We start from the raw sequence: 23,599 nt of genomic DNA, 5'->3' as shown, positions 1-23,599 counted from the left end.
ATTTCAATGCAAGTCAGTCTGGCCTCAATGCAAACCACATGGTACAAAAGAGAAACTCGAACTGATTCAAGTGCTGAGGGCCAGAGAGGGAAGAGAAGTCACCTCCTTTGTGGCTTAACCCTGGCAGGTCACCTGGTAACAGGACACTGAGCATACTAATGGCAGCAGAGAGTTAGGAAGCAAGTTTGGATATTGGAAAAATAATTTTACCTGGTAAAGAAATGTGTTGATAAATTGCATTAAGGTGGGGTCATATGATTGACCTTAATACTTTTGTCTGTCATTATTTTTAAAGCAACTTTTGAAGACTGAAGAGAACAGCTGGTCTCTGGCAGAGCTGATCCATGCAGTTGTTCTCCTTACACACTACCACTCCCTTGCTTCCTTCACATTTGGTTGTGGGATCAGCCCAGAGATCGACTGTGAAGGGGGTCACACCTTCAGGCCCCCTTCGGTCAGTAACTACTGCGTGTGTGATATTACAAATGGTTACCATGGGGTGGATGAAATCCATGCCAGCCCAACTGGAAGTGTTCCAGTAAGTATTTGTCTGAACAACCTCTTCCAATAGTGGTAGTTTCTAAATTTAATAGGTGGAGGGTGCCCATCTCTTTTCATTCATTGATGAGCTAACCCAGATGTGGGTTAACCAGTTGAAAAAGTGTATTTAGGAGGAGCTGAAATGACACTGGCTAAACTGGGGGAAGGTACCAAAGGGACAGACAGATGCAATCTCTGTTGGCTATTTGTCTTGGGTCTCCTGTCATTCATAAAGGCAAACTTAGATGACTGCAGGTCTCAGCTAGTTCATGATACGTGTCCTGAGCAGTGGGGGCCAGGAATGTTTTTTTCATGGGTGCAGTGGAAAGTTGGCTGTTCCTTTGATTCCAGCCTCTGACTTTGTTGCCTTGAGGTGTTGGTGATGCATCACACAACAGATCATTTTAACTGATCATTCACAATTTTCTGATTGTCTTTAAAACAGCCTTTCCTGCCTGCAGCAGTTATGCTGATCTGTACTTTGTTCCATTTAGTGGAAGTTACATGGTGATATCACCATGTGAACTCCACATTTGTTTGAAGAACAGCCACGAGGGTGTTTTGACTGCAGGTTCCTTGCCTGCGAGACTTTACTGCAACGGTGTGGGTAGCATTTAAATTTTGTTTGATGGAGCTTGCTGGCTCTCTGAAGAAGCAAACTGCAGAAGGCAGAGAGGAAAGGGGCAGAACTGTATAAATTAAAGATAACTTTATTATGCTTTGTGCTGATGGATTTTTACAAGACTGAATGCTGAATTAATAGTCTTGTAGTGTTAAAACAGCTCCTGTGAAATATGATTATCTTGAACTAGCTTTCTTTGGAAGGTTCATTAAATCTGCATTTACCCTCACTCTTCCTTTTTCCTTCAATGTTTCTTTGTGAGCAGAGAAGGGGAAAAATACAGTTGGGTAGTAAATCGTGGTTACTTCCTCTATCAGAATTTCTGTTACAGCTCCTTGTTTTTCAGTTGTTAATCTAGATTAAGTAAGAGAAACTAATTTTAGCGTGCAAACCACTTGTTCCAAAATGCTGTGTTTTTAAAATTGAGCTAAAAATTCCAGGGATTAACTGAGAATAGACGATGACCAAATGGGAACTGTTGGGTCAGTACAGGTTTCGTTCAAAAAATATTTTCCTTCAAAAATCCATATTTAAATATGTAAATGAAGGACATAAGTTGCATTTAAATTTTCTGTCCTAAGAATTTCTTCCATTGTTGTCAGTTCTTGTTGCATGAAAATGAAATGTCTTCCTCTTTTTTTTAAGCCTACAGAGTCTGTCTGTGAAGTTGAAGCTCTTATGGAGAAAATGAAGCAGCTCCAGGAGTGCAGAGATGAGGAGGAAGCCAGCCAGGAAGAGATGGCTACACGTTTTGAAAGAGAGAAGAGAGAAAGCATGTTCGTGTGTTCTTCAGGTAGAACAGATGTAGAGTGTATATATATTTGTGTAGACTCTTCCGAGTTATTTGAAGAAATACTACTGTAAAAGGGGAAAAAGTGTTATTAGATGTCTTGGAAAACATTACCATTTCTTTGAAGGGGTCAAGATTAGGGATGCCTTGTGTTTTTTTCAGGAACACTTAGAAACAAAGTAGTGCCAAAATTTGTGGCTTCTCTCAAATACACCATAACAATACTATGTTTAATGGAAATCTCCAGCAGAAATGGAATCTCTCTCTTGAGAAATTTAGAAGTTTCACAAGATATTAAGCATCTCACAAGACACTGTAGAAAGGCCTTAACACACTTTGCTGTTTAAGTGTATGAAACATTGCCTTTCAGGTGACTGAGGGACAATACCTAATCTATTATAGGCTTAGAGTTGTCATGGGCTCTTCAACAAAGTTTCCTCTGGAAGCCTCTGAAGTTTCTTTTTTAATATGCTCTCTGTTCCAAAACGGATTTTTCCCCTGACATTTTTACTGATCACTCAAGTTATGAGGCAAGTGTCCCCCAGACTTAGGGGACAGGGTGAAGACTGTTGCACAAAAGAAGGGAGAAAAAGATGTTTGTCTGTAAGAAAGAATCTGAGTGTTTTTCTTGGAATTGCCTCTGCAGTCACACTGAACTGTACCAAAGAATCTTCACACGGGTAGTCCAGTGAAACTCTGTTTAAAAAGAACAGAGACTCCCATTCTTCTGCAAGAGTTCTGCTAGTACACTTTTAGTTTGTTCTTACCAAAATTATGTGAAATTGTGTTTGACATTAACAGAAGATGAAGAATCTGCAGCAACAAGAGATGTGTCTCGTCACTTTGAGGATACCAGCTATGGATACAAAGACTTCTCCAGACACGGAATGCATGTGCCCACCTTTCGTGTCCAGGTAACAAGGATGGGGGCTGTTCTCCAGAGATTTAGTGCGTAATTGCTCTCAGACTAGTTATGTTAGAGCACAGGGTCTACAGAACTTCATTTCTGACATTCTCCATTCTGCATTTTTACTAATTCTAAGGATTACTCCTGGGAAGACCATGGCTATTCCTTGGTTAATCGTCTTTACCCAGATGTGGGACAACTACTTGATGAGAAGTTTCATATTGCTTATAATCTGACTTACAACACAATGGCCATGCACAAAGATGTGGATACCTCAATGCTAAGACGAGCTATTTGGAACTATATTCACTGTATGTTTGGAATAAGGTCAGTTTTACTATTTTTGTTTTTTTCTCAGATTAAAGCAGAGCTATTATTTAAGCAAATGTGTGTATTTTTAATCATATTTGTGTTTATGGGGAAGAGCTGGTAGTGGTACAAATTACCCAATAGCTTATTTTGCCATAGGAACTTGGAAACAATGCAAGTGAAATAATTTCTTCTTGAAGATGAAAGTGTTTTTCTTTCAATTCCGAACAGATACGATGATTATGACTATGGTGAAATTAATCAGTTGTTGGACCGCAGCTTTAAAGTTTATATCAAGACTGTGGTTTGCACTCCTGAGAAGACCACAAAAAGAATGTATGATAGCTTCTGGAGGCAGTTTGAACACTCTGAGAAGGTACGGTCTGTGTGTGTGCTGAGGGACAGACATGGGCCCCCGATCAGTGCCCCCCTGACAGCCACAGCTACCGCTGAAGCTGTAGCTGATGGTACTGGCATTCTGCTCACACTCAGTAAATTCTTTAGGAAGTGCAGTATTCCTAGGCTGAAATGCTTTTCCGTATCCTACTGCATGTTTGCTAGCTAACAGCTGACATGGACTGTGCAAGCTCTGAGCAGTATGGGGGGATTAGACATATTCACCTCAGCTGCAGTGGGTGCTGCTTGTATCCCAGAGAGGCAGGGAACTGATGTGAGAGCCATCCATCCCTCAGCCTCAGACACAGGGCAGTTGCCTTCTGGCCCAGGGTCTTTGCAGTCCCCTGGTCCTTTAAGCACTGATGGCCCCAAAGCAGTTCCTTTGTGGTAAAGCCTGAAGCCCTGCTGCTGGATTATAGTCTGAATTTCACCTCCCAATCCTTTTTGCTGTTAACTCTCAGCTTTCTGCTCTATCAAGTTTACATTCTCCAGTTTTTCTTTGGAAAAATATTTCTTGGCCTCACTTAGAATCAATGCTGAAACAAAGATGTCTTAAAGGCTAAACCACTTAAAACAGAGTCCTGTAACTACAATGATTTAAGGTTGTTCAAGTAAAACACTACCCATGATTTGGTTAGACTAAGAGATGAGCTTTTCAAGCACACAAATCCTTCTTTTAAGCCAAAACTTTGCATCTCCATAGCCATCAAAATCCAGAGATAGTGCATGTATGTGTCACTGAACAGTCACTATCCATCCTCACGGAAATCATGCAAATGAAACCACACACAGCCCTCACCTGCCGGAGCAAAGTCACAGCCACTTGCTGTCAGTGAAAAGTACTCCTCACACCCTCTGCCACATGGTTGCTGATCTGATCCTCAAAGAAATACATTAAACACATTGAGGAGATGAGCTGGGGAACACTCAGTAGCACTGAAGACCTGTGTTTCACTAAAGACAGCAGTTTTGTGGCACTAGTTTTCCTTGTGCTTTGCCTTGGCTAACCACTTGGTGTTGTTCTGGTGATAACTACCTGTGTGTCTCTCTCTCAGTCCCTCCCGCAGGGTCAAATGACCTTATCACCTCTGCCTTTGCTAACATCCCCCTCTGCCCTACAGGCACCACCTGCCTTTTGCCTTTAATCAGTTAACCTCACTAAGCACAATTTGAACAAGCCATGCATATTCTGCTGCTGCTGCTGAAAAAGGGATTGTGTGCTTGAAAGCTTGTCTGTTTTTCCAGCTAAAGCAGCTGGTCTACTAAAGGGTAACTACCTCTTCCTAGGAACCCTGCTTGGGTGTAGCTGTGACCCTGTGCTGCAGTGCCACTCACTCTGTCCTCCCTCAGTGAGCTTCATGGCGAGAGCTGATGGTGTGGGTGGCTCACGGGGGCAGTGCTCCCCCACTGCTGCTGCTGCTGCTGCAAGCACTGACTCGAAACCACAGCCCTGCAGACTTCCTTTTGCTGCAGCACGTTGTTGTGAGCACACCATTAAAGCTTGGCTTCTCTTTCCTGAAGGTCCATGTAAATTTGCTTCTGGTAGAAGCTCGGATGCAAGCCGAACTACTTTATGCTCTGAGAGCTATTACTCGCTATATGACCTGATGTCTCCGGCTGCCTGTCGACGTTGGAATGTTCTGCAGCTGCAGCGTGGCAGAGGAAGAGACGAAGCCTCAGGACCAACAGTAGCTATAAGTTAAGATGCCCATTGTGCCATAACTCCTTTAGTTTCAGCTATTTCCATGTTTGGAATATGATTGCTGCCACTCAGCAGCGAAAGCTTGGCAGTTGAAAAGACAGGGTTGTGCGAAGTGCTGCCTGCTCATGGTATTTCGGCTTTAGACAGTACGGGACATTCTATGAACTTGTGGCAATATAGGCATATAGATCTTGTGTTAAGGCAAATACTGCGGGAGGTGGAGCGCCAAAAGAGGTGGGACTTGATGACATTTGCTTTCCCTACAAGAATAATTTTAGAAAATCTTGATGCTGCTATTTGTGCAGATGGAGTGAACAGACCCAGGCTGTTCCAGTTAAGCTAGAAGTGAAAGTGAGCACTGCTATTGTCTGAGCCTTTACTGTGTGTGGTTTCAACAAAGCCTTGTTATTTAGATTCCCTTTTTAATCAGAACTAAGCCTCTTCTGTCCACACTGATAATTTGAAAGATAGCAGTCAATTTTCTCAACTAGTTTAGCCTTAAAATGCTACAGGACATTTGTTCAGCATTATTTCGTGAGCTCCTAAGTGCAATGGTCTTCCTATGGAATAAAGAGGACTGGAGTCCTCAGAGCTTTTCAGAGATCTACCTACACAAAGTGTCGAGTAGCTTCTTGTCCTCTTTCACAGATGAACTAAGAAGGAGCTAGGACAAGGTGTGGGAATGTTGTTCTAGACTGCCAAACAGTCCTACTGTATTACATGCCCAACGCTGGTCTTACTGATTTTTGCAGTTGCTTAAATAACTAGGCTAAAAACCATCTATTTTTAGTAAATCAAAACATGATTAAAATGCTGACGTTTAATATACAGTGGTTTTGGAGAACACATGAATACTTTTGTATGAGTGTGAATTGCTTTTTAAATTTGTCAGTATTACTGGTATTTTTGAAATAAAGGTAACAACTTTTTCTCTTGGTGTGTCTGTGTGGTTTAACTTTAAGCTTCTATCCTTACTGGTTCAAAGACCATTTAAAAGTGTTTGAAATGGTAACTGTGCAAACATACTTAAAATGACAAGCCATGAATTTGTCAGCTGAGCCTAAAATGATGGGAGAAAATGGAAGTTTAAAAACATAGATCTTCCTTAATACTGCAGTAGGAAAACCTCTGCTATAGTCCTGATGTTTTCACCCTTCCCATGGTCCACCATTCTCTGTTCAGGAATACTCTCTCACATAAGGTTTTCTCTTTTCTGACAGGATACAGTATAATTAGTATGTTAATGCAATCACTTATTTTCAATAACTAGCTCTAAATACAGTTTTAAGAGTTAAACTGATTTTAAAATCCTCCAGTAGTGAATTTAGTTCCACATGAGGCTGCTGAGTTTCATTGGCTACTGCCAGAAGGGTGGTCAGGTCTGTGCAGTCAGATGGAGGAATTTTATGGCAAGAGGTAGCAGAGAGGGGGGTTGCTACAAGGGAGTGACAGACTCTTTCGGACACACTCCTACAGCTGGTTGTAACCAGAGTTAATAGTCCAAGTGTAGAATCGCCTGCCTGCTTAGAGGAAGGTAGAGGCACCTTGTTTGTAAGGCAGGAGAGTGTGTCCGAGTTCAGGAAGTGTTTAGACAATTCTCTCAGGCACATGGTGTGATTCTTGGGGTCTCCTGTGCAGGGCCAGGAGGAGCACTCGATAATCCTGATGGGTCCCTTCCAACTCAGCATATTCTGTGATTCTATGAAATGGATTTTCCCAAGCCCGCAAGTAGAATCAGTTTAATTTCTGTCCTCTGGCCTGGGTCTCAGCTCAGACTGGTTTCTGTTACTGCAGAACATTCTGAGAACAGTTTTAAGTTTACAGTTCAAGAAACTAAAATATCTAAAAAGATCTAGGGGAGAAAGATTAATAAACCGTCAAAAATTGTGACTAACAGGAAGCATCTGGTGCTTCCTCTTAACTGAAATTACAGGATTTTTAATGTTCCAAAAAACAGAGCAAAACTTTCCTGTCTAAGGCCATATTGTACAGCAGAGCTGTGCCTTTCAAGTCTGTGAATGGAGTTTCTGCAGCACCTCTGTCTCCTGCTGCTTTTTGGGGTCAAAGGTAGACATGCATTTTCCCAAGGAACCTAATCTGGTGATTTCCGTCCAGTGCTCTCCAGACACACCCCATGTCCTCTCCCTTTTCAGTCAGTAAATTCTGCAGCGTATGTGTGTGTGAGTGGCTGCATAAGGTCAGAGTTGCCATCAGAGCACTAGCCACAACATGCAGGCAACCCTAACTGCACACTTCAGAGAAAGGGCCTGAATGTTTCTGGGGATTTTCCATTAAAAAACGCAGAGGGGTTTGTGGTCCTAAGTAGAAGAGAACAAACCAGGCTGTTTGTCAAGACAGAGTGAGTGTCAAGTGTCAGCCAGAGACAGTGGGGTGAGTCTTCAAAAACAAGACAATGGGCAAGTTGACAGATGCTCCATTGCAGCAGCGCTGGCTGCCTGAGCAGCAGCTGTGTGCAGTGCCAGGGCAGGAGGGGCAGCCCCAGCCTTGACCTCGGTGTGCACTGCCCTCTTCCACTGTCAGCCCTGACAGGCACAGGTAGCCCCTGAAGAGCCCCAGCCCGTGGCTGGAAGCGCAGCCCTCAACTGTGGAACTGACAACCCTCCCCAAAAGGAGGTGTTGCTAAACAGGAATGGGCTCCTGCACACAAGAGACCTGCTTCACTGAGGTTTGTAGCAAAGATATCCAAATGGTAGATGGTGCCATAAGAACGCACCTGGAATTCAGCATTCTGGGACTTCTTAGCCATAAGTTCCAGAGAAGATACAGGCCCATGCAGCTCCATGGGAGCCACTGCTGGGCTTTGCTGGTAGGTGTTTGGAGGCCTGTGCTGCCTCTGTTCGATCCAGCACTTCTGAAGGCTCCTCCTCCCGAAGCAGAGGCCAGAGCTCACACACAGCGACTGCCCCAACTTCACTCCCCGCTGTGGGATCCCCAGCACTGCCCTTGTGCTACAGGACACAGCACTCCAGGTTACAGTTTGGGCCACAATGACTTGACATAATTAGCGTTTCATTTTCACAAATCATCATTACCTAAACACCTTGACCCGGGCCAGCCCTCAGTTTTGGCTGCCTGACAGAGACTCAGCACTTGTCCATTCTGATCAGACCTGCTGCCAGGGCTTGGCCACAAGGCCTGTCCCACTGCCCCTCACCCTGCTCTGCACACTGAGTGTTTGCTTGCCTTGCCATGATGGGAATGCCAAGAACAAATGCCTCCAGCTCCCTCCCCACAGGGAGTACTTACCCATCATCCTTTCTTTGATAGTCCTCAAAAGCAAATCCTTTCTGTTCTCCAAGAAACAAATGGAGCCATTTATCTTCCCTTCAACTAAAATTAAAATGGCAAAAGAAGGGATAATCATTGAGATATTTTTGAGCTCAGCAGAGCTGTTGTTGGAGCCAAACCACACTGAACTGCTGAGCAGTTCTTGCCTGTGGACTGCAGCGATGGAGACTGCCACACACAATCCCAAAGCAATTCACTGTCGGGCTGAGCCTTTCTGAGCACAATAATGGAGCCGCTCAGACACAAAGAATGTAGCAAATTTCATTAAATTCACTGACTTTTCTTCCTCACCATTCCCAAAACCTGGACCATGAAGCCTTTCCTCTCCTGCCCTGTATAAGCAAGGGCCTAGACTAGGAAAAAAGTCTCCCAGCTCTTCTCCTATGGCTCTGCTTCCCAGTTTCCTTGCTTCCTCTCCTCACCTGGAAGCAGAGGCCTAGGCACTACCAATGGCAGAGCAGTGCCACTGAGGGAGCTCTGAATCGCTGCCTTGGAACAACAAATGCCTCCAGCCTCTGCAGGGACTGCCAGGCTGGAGCCTCTTGCACACAGCACAGCGGGACGCTGCTGACCCGCAGGGCCCGGCGGCCCGGCACAGCAGCTTATTCTTAGCAATCTGAGGTCAGAAAAGAGAGAAATAGGTCACGTCTGTAAAGCTCCCTGTAGCCAACTGGGCTGTTAATGCCTGAGGTCAGCCATGCGCCTACTGAGCTAATGTATGGGCTGCAAGCAGGGACTTTTGTGTGTTGAAAGCATGTGAAAACAAACCAGCAGCAGTCAGGAGGAGGAGGAAGGAACAGGCCTTATTCTGCCCCACGCATGGAGACACAGGCACAAGGGGAGACAACTGGCCAGAAGTCTGAGAAACAGAGGCAGCAGGTGGCTCCTGGGAGTGTAGGTACAACTGAAGAACACAACAGACCAGTGCAAATCTTCTCTGACATCAGGGATATGAGTGCCTTAGGATGTGAAGTCTCAATTCCAGAAAGACCAAGATTGCTGGACCTACACCCATAAGTGCCAAGGCAGGAGCTGGGATAGCTGGGACAGCCTAGACCCCAGCCACACAGTATCAGAAAAAGAAACAGGGATCTCCAAAGGAAAGGGAAGTGACTTTTCCCCAACCACTGACAGCATTCAATCTGAAGAGTGAAGCTCATGAAGGAACAGAACAGGATGTCACAACAGCATTCGGGTTACTCTGTCACAGAATTCCATATAAAGTGTCTGTCTTGGTTTGAGATAAGCAACTGCCAACTCACCCAAAGCACAGAGAGAAAAGCCTCCCTTCTAACATCAGGGAAAGGGAGGAAAAGAGAGGGAAAAGAAGAAAACACTTCAAACTGTGTTTATACTAAAACTACATATATTTTTACAGAAAGAAAGAGACAATTAGAAGAGAGTACAAATATACACTCACACAAGTCTGCAACAACAAGTTCCCCACCTCAACTTCATAACGAACACACAAATTCTACTGTCTTAACTACACATTACTTAAGAAAAGACTTATTCCCCAGGGAGACAAACTCAAGCAGAAAGGAGAGACCCTGAACAACACATTTTACTTTCCTGAGATACCCTGTGAGCCAGTGGTGGGCCTGGTCCGCTCCTTCCCCCCTGGGACAGCATCGTGCGTCCTCCCAAGAGGAGGGCTGAGAAGCGACTGCCTTAACCACTCCCACACTGGTTCCTACTTCCCTGGAGATGATGTCATAATGTGGTATGGAATACAAAATTACTGGCTAGAAGAGGTCAGCTGTTAGCTCAGCCCAGCTCAAGTCAGCTGACAGCTTCGGCCTAGTCCGAACTCCAGAGCCCAAATTTAGGCCCACCTAGGTGAACCCATAACAGTGTCCAAGTCTGTAGGTGAGGTGTGGCTCCTGTCATGTAATGTTCTTCTGTACAGCATTTTTGGGACCACAGAGGTCCTAGTACTCACTGCTAATTTATGTTTCAAAAATTGAAAGTTCAGCAAATACATTTGTTTCATTTTCCCAGCCAAGAAACTACAGGATTAATACACAAATCACACTGAACAGCTGCTTGATCAGCTCAAATCTATTGTAAAAAGTAGTTTCATATACAAAAATTTCATACAAGCCTTTCAAAAGACAGCATCTAGTATATAAATGTCAGGCTTTTCTGACTTTTTTAAATAGCCATGCTCTCCAACTTGCTTACCAATGGCAATGGACAAGTATAGTAGAAATATAAAGCTATACAATATACACCCCAAAGGAAAAAAAAAGACTGACTAAAATAGAGGAATAGGCACAGCTGGAAGAAAGGAGTGATGGCTTTGAATTCTGTCAAGAAGTTTTTCTGCCACAGGTTTGAACTCTCTTTCCCAGTGTAGTTTGTGACAGTCCCTTACATCTCCGGTGAGGCTGCAGTCCAGTGGTAGTTTTTCATCTGTAATCAAGGGAAATATTGTCAGCACTTCCAAATAAAGACAAAACCATCTATGTATTTTATGACTACAGCACATACAGCTGATGGCTTAAAAATAACTCTGCACTTGAAATAAGATAAGCGTAACTGTCTGAGAGGTACAGATTGAATTGAAAATAAAGGATGTCGAGGTCAGTAAAATAGGGAAAAGCAGTTTCTCTTCTTCTCACAGGTGGAGCTACACCTCACAGGTGTATCTACCCTGTCTCCAAGATCAAGCATTTACTGTGACTATCAGTCTGGAAAGTGCCTGGGGTTTAACAGCACCCACAGCAATTTTGCTAAGGTAAGGAATCCATTCATCTCACTACAACTACGTTTTCCTTGTCACAAATCACTCTGCCAGTCTGGTTCATGGACACTTCCAAACTCTATCTACTGTCATACTGAAGGAACTTGAAGCACACTAGTTACTGTGTTACAGATGTCCTCCCTTCCTCACAAATTTCATAAATAAAACAACAGAACAGTCTTTAATAAAGGCAAGTAATGTTAGGAACTAAAGGAAGTCATCACTCATTATGCCCCTTCCATGTTGCCCGGCACTGGATGTGGCAAAGAGAAAACTCTTAGAGAAAAAAGAAATCAGTTTGCAACAAGAGGTGTTCTCCTGAATCAAGAATCCACAAACACAACTGATAGATAATGCTGAACAAATGTTTCCATACTGTTTAACAGGAGGATATTTAACACTTTTTAGGCCATAAATGGATCTAAAATGAAGGTGGAATCCTGCTCCAAATGTGCAGTGTGACTTACCTGTGGCCTAGACTATGAAAGAGCACCAGATTCACAACATGTTAAATGAGTGAATAACTGTCAGGGAGCTTACTGCACAGTCACAGCAGGTAGGACAATGGGGCAGAAAAGAGACTGCAGTTGCTCACATTTTGAAATAAACTCTGGGTAGAAAAGAGATGCTCAAGCAGCAACTATTCCCATCCAAAAGCATGCCAAGGTGCCTGTGCAGAGCAGATGACCTGAGCTGCTAGAGCTGTAAAGGAAGGAGTGACATTCCTTGTGCATGGGGACAGGTTTCAGTTCCTAAAAAGCTACCGGCAACTGCAAACAGACCTGACTCCTGTGCCACTACACTGTTTCTAAACTACCAAAATTAATTGGGAGATAGATTCCAAAAGGGGTTCTGCATTAGGAGATGCCAGTTAAAGCATTTCTATGATAAGATAAAAAACCCCACATTCTTTCAAGAAAACCTGTAATCAGAAAGAAAATTCAGCCTCAGACACTAGATCTGTATTTGATGTTGTCACAGGATAATTTAGATTGGACAGAACCTCTGGAGCAGAGTCACCATGTGTAAGGGTGCTCTGGTTCATTCACTGTTGAGTACTGAACATTTCCAAGGCTGGAGATTCCACAGCCTTTCTGGCAGGCTGTTTCAGTGCTTGACCCCTGCCATGATGGAAATCTGTTCTCCTAATGTTTAATTGGAATTTTTTCTCATTGCAACTTGTGCCAGTTAGCTCTTGTCCTATCAATGGCACAGTAACCCAACATACCTAAAATGACTCTGAGCAGCAGAGAAGTGAGAGATCCTGAAGTGGAAGATAAGGGATTATGAGGTTTGTTTTCACGGAGAATTGCTCTGCCTACTCCTGATTTTTCTACCCAAATTAACTATCTTCTAACATAGAGCAAGAAACATTTCTCCCTTTTATTAGACAGCTGTGGCCCCCAGAAGTTGATTGAATGTTTATGGAATCACTGAGGTCAAGAATTCCAGTACTGCAAGAACAAGGGTCAGAACCAGTTCAAAACTGAAGTGTTGAGCTGAAGCAAAAAATTTCCCAAACAGAATATGAGTAACGCTGTGGATCAGCAAGGATCAGTGTTCCACATGCAAGCTGTGCATCCTCAGATAATTTAATTTTCCCACGACTCTCCTCAAAAACTAGGAAAATTGGGTACTGGCCAAGCAGCATATGAACTGGCTGCAAGCCCAGGAAAAAGACAAGCACATTGGGTATGCACACTAAAAGGGGGAAGTTGAAGACTGCAAGTTCTAACAGTCTGCAAGGGCTACCCGTCCTTATAACACCGGCAAGAGAGGGGCCAGGCGCCCTGGAAGCTACTAGCATGCAGTGTTAGAGTTCACATGCACTCAAATTCCAAAATAACCTCCTGAAATTGATACTGGAGGTAAAGGTGAGCAGAAGAAAAAGTTTGGAAAGAGCAAGGGAGAAAAGAGATGTCACTGAATGACCAAACAGAAGAATGTTTTCAAGGCAGAGGCTCATCTCCACTGCTGCTCTTGAGGGCCTGGAGCAAGGCAAAGCTGCTGCCAGGGGCCTGGGAACATCAGTGTCCAGAAGCTCTAAGCCAGTAAAGTGACATAAAACTCAAGAGCAGCTGAAAGAAGATCAATGGCAAGTGCCACTGGAAAGCAGTGCCACTACATCTGAGGCTCCTGGGATCAGGCAGGGAAAAAGGCTGGACAAAAGGCACCATTTGTTTTTCTTTCTCTTGGGCCCAACATCTTTTCAGGCTATTTCCACTTCCTTTTGGGCTTTCTCATATGTCTTGTCATCTTGTGCCAGGTACGGGAGGGAAAAATAAAGGGGAGGAGGCCAAGCACAGCAGGTGAAGTGAGGTGTCTGCTGTGCCATGCTCCACTTTTCCGCTTTCTGAGGGTGTGCTGACGCTTCAGTAAGTTCACTGACGGTCAGCACTTACCTCCTGCTTCCTGAATGATAGAATAAGAGCAATGACGGTTCAAGGCTGTTACTGGATACAATGGGAGGAGGAAAATGTAGAACAGGATTAGCCAGCTGCTATTACTAAGATTTGTTGGCTCTGCACACAGAGGAACCAAATCCAGTGAATAATGAGCCTCTTCTACTGATACTCTTCTGACTACAGTGTGAAGAAAGACTAACTTTCTGACTTCATTCTGATGTGTTTTTAATTAATTGTCATTATAGTTGCATTACAATTGCAATTGTAACTGCAATTGCAATCACACATGAACTTCCAGCTCCTGAAAGTTATATCTGTTAATGAGAGTCACAATTACTGTCCAGCCTGGACTCCACAGTCAAATCAATTGCTAGAATAAGTAGGGTTAAATGCAGAGTAAAAAATACATACAAATTTTCTAAAAAAAGAAATATGTTCCTTTCTGCATGCCAGAAAATTCAAGCATGATTGTGGCTGGAAAGTTTGCACTTCTGTTGCAGAATGGTAAAAAGTGCACTAATAACTTTCAAACACTGATATTTTCAGATAAATAGTTGGAATTACTGCTCACATGAAGATGTGGTTTATTATAGCAAGGAATGTAATACAAGGTATTATTACAACAGCAAATCAGTAATTCTGCTGTAACTGGAAAAAAATCCTCACAGATCCACCCACTTTTCTGATGCCTACAAACAAAAGAGACCACAGCGATCTCACATTCTGTCTGGGTCTGACAGCACACATGCATCTTTAGTTAACTTCCAATTAAAACCACATCAAAATTTCTTAGTTTCCTTCAATTTCATTGACATTTTAAAGCTTTTTTTTTAAAAGATAATTGCAAATGACCTACCCAAAACTAAAATGAAAAGCAAAGCAGAGCTCAAAAAATAAAGGAGGAAAATTACATATACTGACTATAGAACTATTATACAGCAACTAAACTCTGTAAAATCTGAAGCAAAAGTAAGGGTTCAGATGAAAAAATCCAACTGGGTAAGTGAATCAGGGTCCTAATATTCATCTTTCAGCCTACATTTGTGGAGGAGCGAGTACACCCTCCCTAGCTTTAGAGTGCAGATGAGAAATTGTCAGGATGTCATCCTTGCCCACAAGAGACCATGCTGAGAAAGAAAGGGTGGCCAAGCAGGAAGCTCAGCCTGCTGCACCCCACAGCTCTGTGGCTGAGAGTAAAAGCCATATTCCCCAGTGCTGTCTGGTGTGCACAGTGCAGGAACCATATGTATCAGTCCCTGCTCCTCACCACACCTGCAATGTCCTCTGAGGCCACAAGGACCCACACCCAGTTGGGTTTGCACTGAAGGCCTAAGCTGGCAAAAAGGCAGCTGGTGAAAAGCATTAGGAGCATGCCAAGTAGGCAAACGAGAGTGGGGAGTGACAGCAGTCAATTCATAGAATCATAGAATCGACTGGGTTGGAAAAGACCTCCAAGATCATCAAGTCCAACCCTTGGTCCAACTCCAGTCCATTTACCAGATCATGGCACTCAGTGCCATGTCCAATCTCGGTTTAAAAACCTCCAGGGATGGTGAATCCACCACCTCTCTGGGCAGGCCATTCCAATGCCTGATTACTCTTTCTGGAAAGAATTTTTTTCTGATATCCAACTTAAATTTCCCCTGGCAGAGCTTGAGCCCGTGCCCCTTTGTCCTATTGCTGAGTGCCTGGGAGAAGAATTCCACCTTGGCAATCTGTAAGCTCTGAGGGAATGCGCTGAATGGCAGCAGACCACTGTGTTGCTGGACCGTCCACACCAGCCAACCACCTAAAGCCCCATGACAGGCTTCCCAACCAAACTAATACTGCTTTGATTTTGCTCCTTCCATTTCTTTTACCGAGGAAAAGAGACCAAGGATATGGATCTCACCTAGGAGTGATGTCAGCAGCACCAGCAATGTGCCGGTATCTTCTCCGAAGCACGAGGCTGCACTTGGGCTGTTTTCACTGTAGTTCCACAGGGTTTTGCACACCAAACAAGCCAGCTGCCAGTCTGCCGGTCCAAAATCTTGCAAACAGTCAACTAACCTGTCAGCACCAAACAAAAACAGTGGTTTGCTCCACCTCATTTTCTCCCAAGCCCTTCAAAATCTGGCAGTCTAGAAATGTAAGCAAACTCCATGCAAGTTTGCAGGAAAATTCTGTGTTAATAAACTTAGAGAGGCTACTTTCTTCCTCAGTAACTCCCACCTTTTAATTCAGCATAGTTCTCTAAGGATGTGAACATGCCTTTTCTCTACAAGTATGTGCAAATGCCTGTCTGCATCTGTCCATCCCCTGTAACTTCTTAACCCAACTGTCCAATTTTGCTGACATACATCATAAATGTAACCATTTCAAAGGCACTAAAATTCCATTACAATCTGTGACTGTCTCAAATATGTGACTACCATTAAAGCAGAGGTTGCAATACAAGTCAAACTTTTATCAGGCACCAAGAATTCATCTGAAAAAGGTGGTGTGAATGCAGAAGAAGTTTCAGTCAGAATATCCAACTTATTACACATCAGATGATCTCACAAAAAACCAAATCTAAATTCACGTTCAGTGAAGTCTGACGATTTTGCAGATCTCACTCCTTCTTGTATTTCCTCAGCCTGCACTCCCAAGTGACTCCTCTTAGTTTTATTAATTTAAAAAATGCCAGTTTCATTAAGAGCCGCTAGGTTCTAGATCTTTCTCCCAATCTGTCTTGCTTGCAGATACCAAATGCAGGCTAAATCATAAGCAGTACTCTAAAATTAAGCTGCAAGTCTTCTGCCTGCACCAGTTTAGACACAGTGGCTACCCAGAGTTCCCATTTCCACACAGCAGAGTTCACACTGAATGTAGTTTGTCACCTGTCGTCCCAAGTGACCTCTCCAATAGTAATCCTTCAAACCTGCTCTCCTCTCCAACCTTACGACCCCTCTTTCCCTCAACTTCTCCACTTCACTGAGAGATTTATAATCTGTTGGCTAGTAAAGGGAACACAGGATAGCTGTTACATTCAGGTATGGCTGAAAACAGCAGTAACAGAAGAGCAACCAAAAAGATTTGCTTTTTCTCTCCTCTCTGAAGGCACTCGTTGTGGAACAACAGGAGGCATCTAATGAAAAGCCAGAAGAACTTGCTCTAAATTTTTTAAGTTTAACACTCTGATGTGACTAATTCCTTATTTTCTTAGGGACACTACATATTGGTACATTAACCTCATTTCCAAAAATCCACAGAGCTGGTTTGGCACATTCAGGAAGACCTCCCTAACAATCAAATCACTTCCAAGTTCTCTAGATTTATCCTAAGCTGTTACTGTTTTTCCTGCCTTCCTTCACAAATTTTCAGACACAGTACAGAAAACTCCAAATTAACATGATTCTATATGCTACAGAATACTCTATGTATCACATTTATTATTCAATTTGCCTGTAACTTGTTTTTATTCTCCGTTTTCAGCTTTATATTGTAAGCTAACTAGAACATGGAAAGGAAGGATGAGAAGACTATGGATTGTTTACACTGTATAAAACAGTAATTATACGATGTACGAACAGGAAAGCATTTCAAAATCAGGCATATTGTTCCATAAATGTGGGTTGGACCAACTGCTTTACAAGCACAGGAACATGATCTTTCATGTTGCTCCAATTAAGCTGGATCCGCTATTATCCGAACATCAAAGCCACAAGTGTTGCATCCACAGTGGTTTTTCAAGATCTAATATCCCTTGCAATTCAAGTGCCTTAACCTTGAACTCCCAGGGAGCAGGAGCTGCTCTCTGCTGAGCATGGCTCAACCAGATAGTTCTCCCTATAGTACTAAGTAGTTATAAAAATTTCGGGACACCATGTGGGATATCACAGTTCCTAAAGTAATCTTCACATTTACACCAGATACACATTAAAGGTGCCTATCCCCTGTAGCCCACACAGGATCCAGTTGAGTTGAGCATAAGCAGCTGCTGCAAAGCTGTGCCTTAGTTCCTTTGTAGCTTGGTGCTCTCCTCTGTTCTATCTATATCAGCAAGATCCTTTTGAGATTATTCCATGGGTTTTGGCTTTACAGTAGGCTAAACCACTCTAATGCTTCTGCAAAAAAACCCATACGAAAGGCTCTTTCTTGATGAACATTAGGTGCCAAATATCTTTCATGTTGGCATCTTTATTACAAGTTAATACCCCCAGTAAAATGAATCCACTTGCAACGTTTTGGCCGAACTACTCAAAAGTGCCAAGCAAGCACAATCAGGAACTTACTTTCCAATGCCTCCTTCTTCCATCAGAAATCCTCGTCTGTTCTTATCTACTGTGAGATTGAGCAGAACTCCACAGGCAGAAAAACAGACATCTTGGTTCTTAGAATCAAGCAAAGCAATCATGAACTTGTATACTGGATTGTAAAAAAGGAAATAATATTACTGGGAAGGTGGACTTCTCATACATGTGGCATCACAACACATTTATTAAATACGTATGCTTAAAAAGCAGTCAAATGCAGGATACCCCACCCAAAAACTTAGCCTTGCAGCATATTACTGTGACATTTGTACAACAGGTGCATGACTGAGAGTGTAATATCAAGCAGAACATCAGTTTTCTTCAAAACAAAAGTGCTAGTTATAAAAATATACCAAAGAAATGAGCAAATCCAATTCAGAAGAGGAAGTTGACCAAGCTGAATTGCAGTTTATTTCTTAAAAGCATCACCCTCCTTTCAATTGCACAGCCAGAAGAAACTGCTAGGATTTGGCATCTGGCACTGTTCCTCCCCCTGGGATGGCAGGGTTACCCAGACTGCACTGGCTGCAGCTGAAGCTGCAGCAGCCTGGGGCTCCTGTGGGAGACAGGCAAAGAGCAGAGGCTGGACAGGCAGCGCCTCGCAGCACCGGCTGGCACTGACTGGGTGTGCTGTGGTGGGCAACCCTAGACAGGGAGTCAGTCTTGCCTAATGGAGAGGCAGCCTCTCAGCTGTTCCTGAGCTTCGCACATCGACCACACCCTCTCCGAGCTCGAAAAATCAGTCCTTTGACCAAGACAGTTCACCAGCAACTAGCTACTAAGTCTCAGTTCTCCCTTTTCCTCCAAAAGTGGTGATATGTCCACACTTGATATAAAGGGTTGCATATTGTGGCATATCACCTTTCTGCACTGACAGGTAGATACAAAAAAAGTTTTACAGAGAACGGGTGTCTAATTAAACTGATGACACACCTTCTGTGGATAGCAAGGAGTTGCCATTTTTCCCAAAGCTCTTTAGATACCCAAAGCAATAGGACTTGAGAAGACTTGTATCCTACTTCACCCAGAGGCAAATATGAGGTCTCTTTGTTGAGGCAGTGAAACATCTTAACTGCCTCTTACAAAGTGCTAACAAACTGTTGAACACAGGAATAAAAAAATCTGTGATTATGAATTTGAATTTAGTTGGGTTTGCATTTTTTATCATATCATTACTAACCTATAGGATTTGGAAAGCTTTATTAGTGAAGGGAAATTTCAAAATATGAATCTTTAGGAAAAACAGAATTCTTGTGAAAGCACCATGGCATATTTTTCCTACTCCAATATTTCCATTTTAATGAAACTGAAATAAAATGGTGTTTATAATGACTACTATTGGATTCTGACGTTTGCCTAAGTTGTAAAACATCAGGGAAGATTACTCCTACCTTCTGACTGAGATAGCTTATTAAGTCTTTTCAGAACTATGGACATTTAAAAACAGGCCTCCAACAAATGCAAAAGTAACTCACTCTTTTTCTGCATGATGAAGTCACAGATCTCAGGATATCGGGAAAGATTGCCAAAGACTCTGACAGCCTCCACAACTCCATCCATATTGTCGCTCATTAACAGCTTCAAAAGCACTATTGGTTTGCAGAGAAATTAAATAAAAACAATTAGTTGTATACCACAAATACATGCTTGGCTCCTTATCAATGAACATCAGAACGCATTTGTTGTTGTTGCTGCTTGTAAGAAACGGGAACAGTTGTCTACCTGTCTGGTGGCAGTGAAGGGGCTGAGCTGACGGGAGAGCAAGAATTAAATTGTGTAGGGCTTTGAAGATGAGACAGGGAGTTCCAATATGGGGCTGAATGCAAAAGAATCAATGAGGAGTAAAGGAGACAGTCTAAGCACAGTTGTAATAATGGGAGCCAGTTTGGCTATGCCATTTTGAGTAGGCTCATGTGAAAATCTAGGAAGACATAATAGAAAAAAAACATTGTTGTTATATAAGGGACTTGATTTAGATCCTGCACAGATGGCCATATGGTGGGATGTCTTCTAAAACTCAAACTATTTTCTGACATTAGCTCTGCTGCTGTAACAGGCAAACACGTTTTCTCTGAGCCACTTCTTAATATTGTCTCACTCTGAAGTATCCACTTCTTTGCTGCTTTCCTGCTTCGCAGTTCCACATACAATTAGTCTGTAACTTCAGCAGCAGAATGAGACCATCAGCATTTCCTAGGAAGAGCTACCATCATGGGGGATTTTGGTGCACCGCAAGGGAGTGACAGTACACAAGTTACATTATCAGTGAGTATGAAGCAAACCACTGAAATCAGTCCATCATACAGAGGATTCAAAGAAATCAACCCTTAACCCTTCTACCATAGAAAAGTGAGGGAAATAAATACACAAAAGAGATTGGCTTCGTTCCCATTACTTCTGTCTCCAAATGTTGCAATATTGAACATGCCTTGAACTTGTCTTAAAGAGACATCTGAAATGACTGGATTTTGTCTTTGGGAACCACCACTTGTATCAAACAGCAAGTATTCTCAAAACGTCTCCTGGAGAAGAAAGCTCATTGTTCTTCCATCAGAAGGTTTACTCTGCCCCAGTTCAGGCAGGGGAAAGGTGATGGGACTAGCTCCACAAGCTAACAATGAAAACAGAAGAGGGAGAGCAAATGGGACAGGTAGAGAACTCATTTGTTTCCACATTTTCTGATCAGCAGTAAGAGGCAGATTGCTTATAGGCAGATTGATAAAATGAGTTGTGACTGAATAGCAGAACTATTACCTAGAGCACAAACAATACCTACCAATCAGGGCACTAGGGAGACAGGATATTTTTTCCTCCTCCTCGTTCTACCTGTTGTGAGAACTCCAAGTCTTGATAATTTAGACAGAAAGGTGTGCAAGAAATAGACTTTACCTTCTGCACAACATTAACACAACGAGCCCCAGAACTCAGTTGCAGTTCCTAAACATCACTAAATGATTACTGTCCATACTGTCAGAGGGGAGAGAATCTCCCCACACAATACTTTTAATGGACATATAAGCCAGAAACAGATAGAAATCAAATTTTGCAGGTACAGAAGGCACTAAAAAGAAAAAAACCAACTCTTACCATACTCTGATTAGAAGAAAAAAGCCACATGATTATTTTGGCTCAGGCATATGGATTTTGAGTAAATCTAGCAAAAATTGCTACACAGAAAACAATATGGCAAATTTCTTTGGGGAGGAAAAGAAGGGGTTCTGTCAATGACCCAACTACTTTCATATAAGTAATATAATTATTTTCCAAAAGAATGGGAAATCCTTATGAGAAGAATTTAGCCCTATGAGCTTTACATTCCTGCAACATTATACCACAAAACACTGTCTCTACTTTCTGTTGTGCCAAACACTCCCTAAAAGCTATAAAAAGTACCATTTTAAAAGACCTTACTTTCAGCAATGTGCAGCTTCTTGTCTTGAACCACAGAACTGTCCACTTGGTAGTAGGACAAATTGTTGATTGCTGTGGCAGCATTGATGACCAACTCTTCACAGTCATCGATGGACTTGTATTCTGAGAGTTAAAAAAAACCCCAAACATGCATATGTAGATAGATGTGCACAAGAGTCTAACTTAGCAGTGCACTAGACATCAGAAGCAAAGTGAATGATAGTTTACATGGCCACTGTTATAGTCAACTACTATTCTTCAGTAACATGGCAGAAGCAAACAGGAACACCTGAGGCAAAAATGGCAATACACTCTTTCCAACTATTAATTTACAGAAATCACTCTGACTAAGGAAACATGGATTAAAATCTAGTCAGTTAAGGCATTTCACAGATCCTATTTGCTATTTTAAGACAGCACATAGGACAATCCACATGGAGACACAGGGCTATGTCAAAGACACAGAGAAATATTGACTATTATACTGAAATGTCAGGTACTTTGAAAAAAAACCTGGAAAAAAAACTTTAACAATATTTGAATGATTCTCTACTTAAGAGTTCCTGACAGAACATTAACCAGTGAAAATCCCACCAGTAAGTCTGAAAGTTGTATATACCGATTTACCTGAGGTTTCTGGCCTCAGAAAGCAAGAGTGAAGGAAATAGAAGAGGGGTAACTTCATGAGGAGAGAGAACATTTTGTAGTAAACTGACTGATAGAGTCCTCAAGAAGAGGGGATGCTTTTGAAACTGAAAAGCAGTTACACAATGATTAAGACATTAAGACAGTTTCAACCCATGAGACAGACTGAAGTTTGAGTGTACCTTCTCTAAACCCCCGTCACTGCTAAGATAGTGTATAATCAGGTTGATTGTCTTAACATAATATTTAATATTCTCACCACACAGTAAAATATACTGAGCTGTTTGAGATTTATCTAGTCACTGCTAAACTGTGTTATGGAGAGAACAAACCCAGTCCTACTCTGTAATTAGATTTACAAAAGGACCAGTATGTGGTAAAGGAACTACAGTCCTAAGCCTCCATTTGGAGGGAGAGGGACACTCTTCCATCTGAAAGAGATAAAAGGTTGGGGAAAAAAAGAAAAAAGAAGAGAAAGTTCTTTGAGGAGGCTGAAAGTTATGGGTGTAGAAAACAAAGAGAGTACTTCCCCAGGAACAGTCACAAAAAATGCAAATCTTTGAAACAACAAACACCACCAAACATACCTATGTAGCACCTGATAAGAACAAACTTCCCTTACATATGAACTACCAGTGAGATGTGTTTAAAATAAAATTTGTTTTCTTATCCCTCACAACCATATCTGCAAATCTGATCACTGAATTGAGCACTTTACATCCTTCTCCAGACACTGAAAAGTCAGTATCAAAACTGTCCCAAACAGGCCTTCTTCATAAAACAGTTTATGAATATCAGCAAACTGACTTTGGCTTTTTTTGCAGTGAAAAATCCTAAACTCTCCTTACAGGCTGAACAAAGACAACAAACACAACATAGATTTTATTACCTAGTACTGTAACAAGTAATTCAACAACACGATGAGCAGCTGCCAGGGCGGCTCCTACACTGGGATGAATGGAGAGATTGGCCAGCACTCTTATCAGCTTTATCAGAACATCTTCTGCTTCTGAAGGATACTGCTTTAGGTGTTTTTTTCCTTCTCCTTCTCTATCATGGTACCATGTCTGTGCATTCAAATCAAGTTCATAGTAGGTTTGGAATAATGATATCAAGGTGTTAACACTTCCATTTTCTTTAAAAAGTTGCTCACGGGCTTGGTTATTCTTTGCTGTTAGATTACCAAGAATGAAGATGATACGGACAACCAGATCCTGCAATAGAACAAATAAACAAAACACATTGCATGGAAAACATCAGAAGATATTAGCTGCTTTAAAAAAGACAATAATTCATTTGCTTCACAATTCAGATAATACCACATTCAGAACAACTGAAGGAATTCCAGGTACAGCACCTAAAAATAATTTTTATGCTACCAATTTTCATAACTCAAATCACATAACAAATCAAAAACATCTGACAGAATTAGTAGAGCATTGGGGTAATTACTAATGGGATATACTTAGTATAGGTCATCTATTTTTACCAAGCCCACGATAATCTTAAAACGTCTTGAAACAGCACTTTATATAACTAG

The 23,599-nt window shown here is 42.2% G+C and overlaps 2 protein-coding genes across 17 annotated transcripts in view; one reads left to right on the top strand and one right to left on the bottom strand.

The window, feature by feature from the left end:
- SESN1 (sestrin 1) overlaps positions 1-6,195 on the top strand; it is a 78,715-nt gene extending 72,520 nt beyond the window's left edge. For all 10 annotated transcript variants that reach the window (XM_071548870.1, XM_071548875.1, XM_071548874.1 and 7 more), the window contains 6 exons: positions 296-538; positions 1,808-1,955; positions 2,754-2,866; positions 2,996-3,186; positions 3,400-3,544; positions 5,086-6,195. In XM_071548870.1, coding sequence (XP_071404971.1) covers positions 296-538; positions 1,808-1,955; positions 2,754-2,866; positions 2,996-3,186; positions 3,400-3,544; positions 5,086-5,172 — 927 coding nt within the window. In that variant the 3' untranslated portion in view covers positions 5,173-6,195. The remainder of the gene's footprint in view (positions 1-295; positions 539-1,807; positions 1,956-2,753; positions 2,867-2,995; positions 3,187-3,399; positions 3,545-5,085) is intronic.
- Positions 6,196-10,023: 3,828 nt separating this feature from the next.
- Positions 10,024-23,599, bottom strand: part of ARMC2 (armadillo repeat containing 2) — a 69,368-nt gene continuing 55,792 nt past the window's right edge. For 5 of the 7 annotated variants that reach the window (XM_071548863.1, XM_071548866.1, XM_071548865.1 and 2 more), the window contains 6 exons: positions 22,949-23,273; positions 21,415-21,537; positions 19,479-19,592; positions 17,983-18,115; positions 15,618-15,775; positions 10,024-10,990 (listed from right to left, as the gene is read on the bottom strand). In XM_071548863.1, coding sequence (XP_071404964.1) covers positions 10,833-10,990; positions 15,618-15,775; positions 17,983-18,115; positions 19,479-19,592; positions 21,415-21,537; positions 22,949-23,273 — 1,011 coding nt within the window. In that variant the 3' untranslated portion in view covers positions 10,024-10,832. Of the gene's footprint in view, positions 10,991-15,617; positions 15,776-17,982; positions 18,116-19,478; positions 19,593-21,414; positions 21,538-22,948; positions 23,274-23,599 lie in introns of those variants that run through there. The other 2 variants (XM_071548867.1, XM_071548868.1) reach the window with 2 other exon arrangements.

The sequence above is a fragment of the Pithys albifrons genome, chromosome 2 (assembly GCF_047495875.1).
Source record: "Pithys albifrons albifrons isolate INPA30051 chromosome 2, PitAlb_v1, whole genome shotgun sequence".
Lineage (NCBI taxonomy): Eukaryota > Metazoa > Chordata > Aves > Passeriformes > Thamnophilidae > Pithys > Pithys albifrons.
The sequence above is the reverse complement of the archived record's forward strand: the minus strand, read 5'-3'. Positions and strand labels throughout refer to the sequence as shown.